This window comes from Corvus brachyrhynchos, unplaced genomic scaffold (assembly GCF_000691975.1).
Source record: "Corvus brachyrhynchos isolate BGI_N302 unplaced genomic scaffold, ASM69197v1 scaffold130, whole genome shotgun sequence".
In the NCBI taxonomy this organism is placed as follows: domain Eukaryota; kingdom Metazoa; phylum Chordata; class Aves; order Passeriformes; family Corvidae; genus Corvus; species Corvus brachyrhynchos.
Window position 1 is genome coordinate 765,797 of NW_008236193.1, and position 2,372 is coordinate 768,168.

Genomic DNA, 2,372 nt, shown 5'->3' on the forward strand with positions numbered 1-2,372 from the left:
CAGCAGGAGCTTTTCAGGGCTGTCCATTCATGGAGGGCAGAGGTGCTGCCTCATGGGAACAGGATTTGTCCACCCCCTCCACTTCCTTCTTACCCCAAACCTTGTTTTTTCTCTTCTCCTTCTGCAGGGAAGAGCAGTGAAAGAGCCTCATACTCCACGTTTGGAAGAGACACAGGGATGCCAGGACTAAACCAGGTAATGATAAAATGCAGTGAGATTTTCTGCTTCATTTACTGGCTCCTGAAAGTGAGAGTCTGGTCCTGAAAACCAGACTGGATTTACATCCCATCTCTGTGCACGGGCTCCTGGAAAGCCTCTGCTCTGCTCCAAAACCTCTGTGGAGTGTTGGGGGTTCATGCTGGTGTGTGTTGCTGGCTCCAAAGAGTTGTCAGAGGTTAGAAAATGTTGGTTGTAGCAGCCTCTCGCTTCTTTCCCAAACTTCTCCAGGCTCACTGGTTTTGTTGTTGTTACTCCTGGTTTGTGTTTGATCAGCCGTGACCCAGCCATGCTGCCTCGCTGGGGAGTTCCAGGGAGTCAGATCCAAGCAACACCTTCCCTGTGCCAGGCTGGCCGTGGGCAGGGGAGCGTTCCAGGAGGCTCCTTCCCCCTCCCCTGCCTGCCCTGGGCTTTCCCTCTCCCTCTCCAGCAGTGTCTCCCAGTTCCCTGGGCAGGGAGGCTCTGTGGGGTGGCTCCTGTCAGTGACTGTCCAGTGCAGCTTTGGCTTCATCGTGAGGCTGTTGATGTGGGACCTGCAGCAGGAGCTCTCTGTGCAGCTCTGGGGCCCAGCATCAGGACGTGGAGCTGCTGGAGCCACTCCAGAGGAGGCCACGGAGCTGCCCCAAGGGCTGGAGCCCCTCTGCTCGGGAGCCAGGCTGGGAGAGCTGCGGGTGCTCACCTGGAGAGGAGAAGGCTCCAGGGAGAGCTCCGAGCCCCTTGCAGGGCCTAAAGGGGCTCCAGGAGAGCTGCAGAGGGACTGGGGACAAGGCATGGAGGGCCAGGAGCCAGGGAATGGCTTCCCAGTGCCAGAGGGCAGGGCTGGATGGGATCTTGGGAAGGAATTGTTCCCTGGGAGGGTGGGCAGGCCCTGGCCCAGGGTGCCCAGAGCAACTGGGGCTGCCCCTGGATCCCTGGAAGTGTCCAAGGCCAGGCTGGCGCAGGCTGGGGCAGTGGGAGGGGTGCCTGCCATGGTGGCACTGGATGGGCTTTGAGGTCCCTCCCAACCCAGACCACTCTGGGGTTCCATGATCTCCACAGTCCAGGAGGGGACCTGGCACAGCAGAGCCACCTCTTGCAGACACAGCCCGGCCCCGTTGGGTCACCCCACGTGAACCCTGGGGCTGTGCTGGGGGGAACAACTTTGCTTCCTGTGGGGAATACCACAGGCGTCAATCCGAGCCCGGGGCGCAGTGGAGCAGCCCTAGATAACCTTCCCTGCTGCCACCAGCATCCAGAAATAGCTTTTTGGGAAGGAGCAAGCACCTCCCTTTGATGTGTGGCTCCAAGTGCCCCCTCAGTGCCCAGCGTGGTCCTGGGGAAGCAGTCCCAGCACCGGAGCCAAGGGAGGAGTTTTGGCCGGACAACTTTTGTTTTATCCATGTACACACACACATATTACATGTTTTAATTTTACACAAATTTGTCATAATTTCCTCCTCTCTGAAGTGAGGATGTTTCCTTTGCTGGAGCAGCTGTGCTGGCTGTGCCAGAGTGGATTTCATTTACCACTGAAGCTGCTCAAAGAAAACCGGGCCCGGTGCCAAGTGTTGCTTTTGGATGTGGTGCTTTTGCTGGGCTTTCGTGGAGGAGGGGGAATATAAGGTAACAGAAATGGGGGGGCAAATGGCCGGGAGAGGCCCCGGGAGAGGCGGGCACAGGGCTCGGGATCGGGTGGCAAATCCCACTTGATGCAGAGAGGAGACAAAACCCCCTTGTGGGGGTGGGGGGAGGCCAGCAGAGCCTGTGGCCCCCAGAGCAGTTGTTGCTTCTGGCTCCAGTTTGGGGGAGTGAGGAGGGTTGACTTTTTTTTTGTTTGTTTTCGAAAAGATGAAGAGTTGTCTGGTGGAGATGCCCTGGATGGGGATCAGGTTCTTCCCCAAAAATGCCCTGCTCTGGGGCAGAGCTGCAGCTTCCCCCTTGTTTAACCCTGACCCATCTCTTGGGGCATCCCCAGGGAGAGGAAATGGGAAGAAAACCCCTTTCTCTGGGAAATTGCCTCAAAATCCCAGTGCCTCCCCTGCCTGCAGGAGGAGCAGGGCAGCAGCTCCCGGGGTCCCTCCGGGTGCTTTCCTTGGCCGGGCATGGAGCGGGTCTGGAGCGAAGGAAACCTGAGCAGTGGAACAGATTGCAGGAATGTCACCAGCTGTGAACACACA

The 2,372-nt window shown here is 58.1% G+C and overlaps 1 protein-coding gene across 6 annotated transcripts in view; it reads left to right on the top strand.

Moving 5' to 3' along the window:
* The window catches only part of TCF3 (transcription factor 3), a 75,204-nt gene that overhangs the window by 50,364 nt on the left and 22,468 nt on the right, over positions 1-2,372 (top strand). For all 6 annotated transcript variants that reach the window (XM_017739291.1, XM_017739305.1, XM_017739327.1 and 3 more), the window contains exon 5: positions 128-195. In XM_017739291.1, the coding sequence (XP_017594780.1) occupies positions 128-195 (68 nt within the window). The remainder of the gene's footprint in view (positions 1-127; positions 196-2,372) is intronic.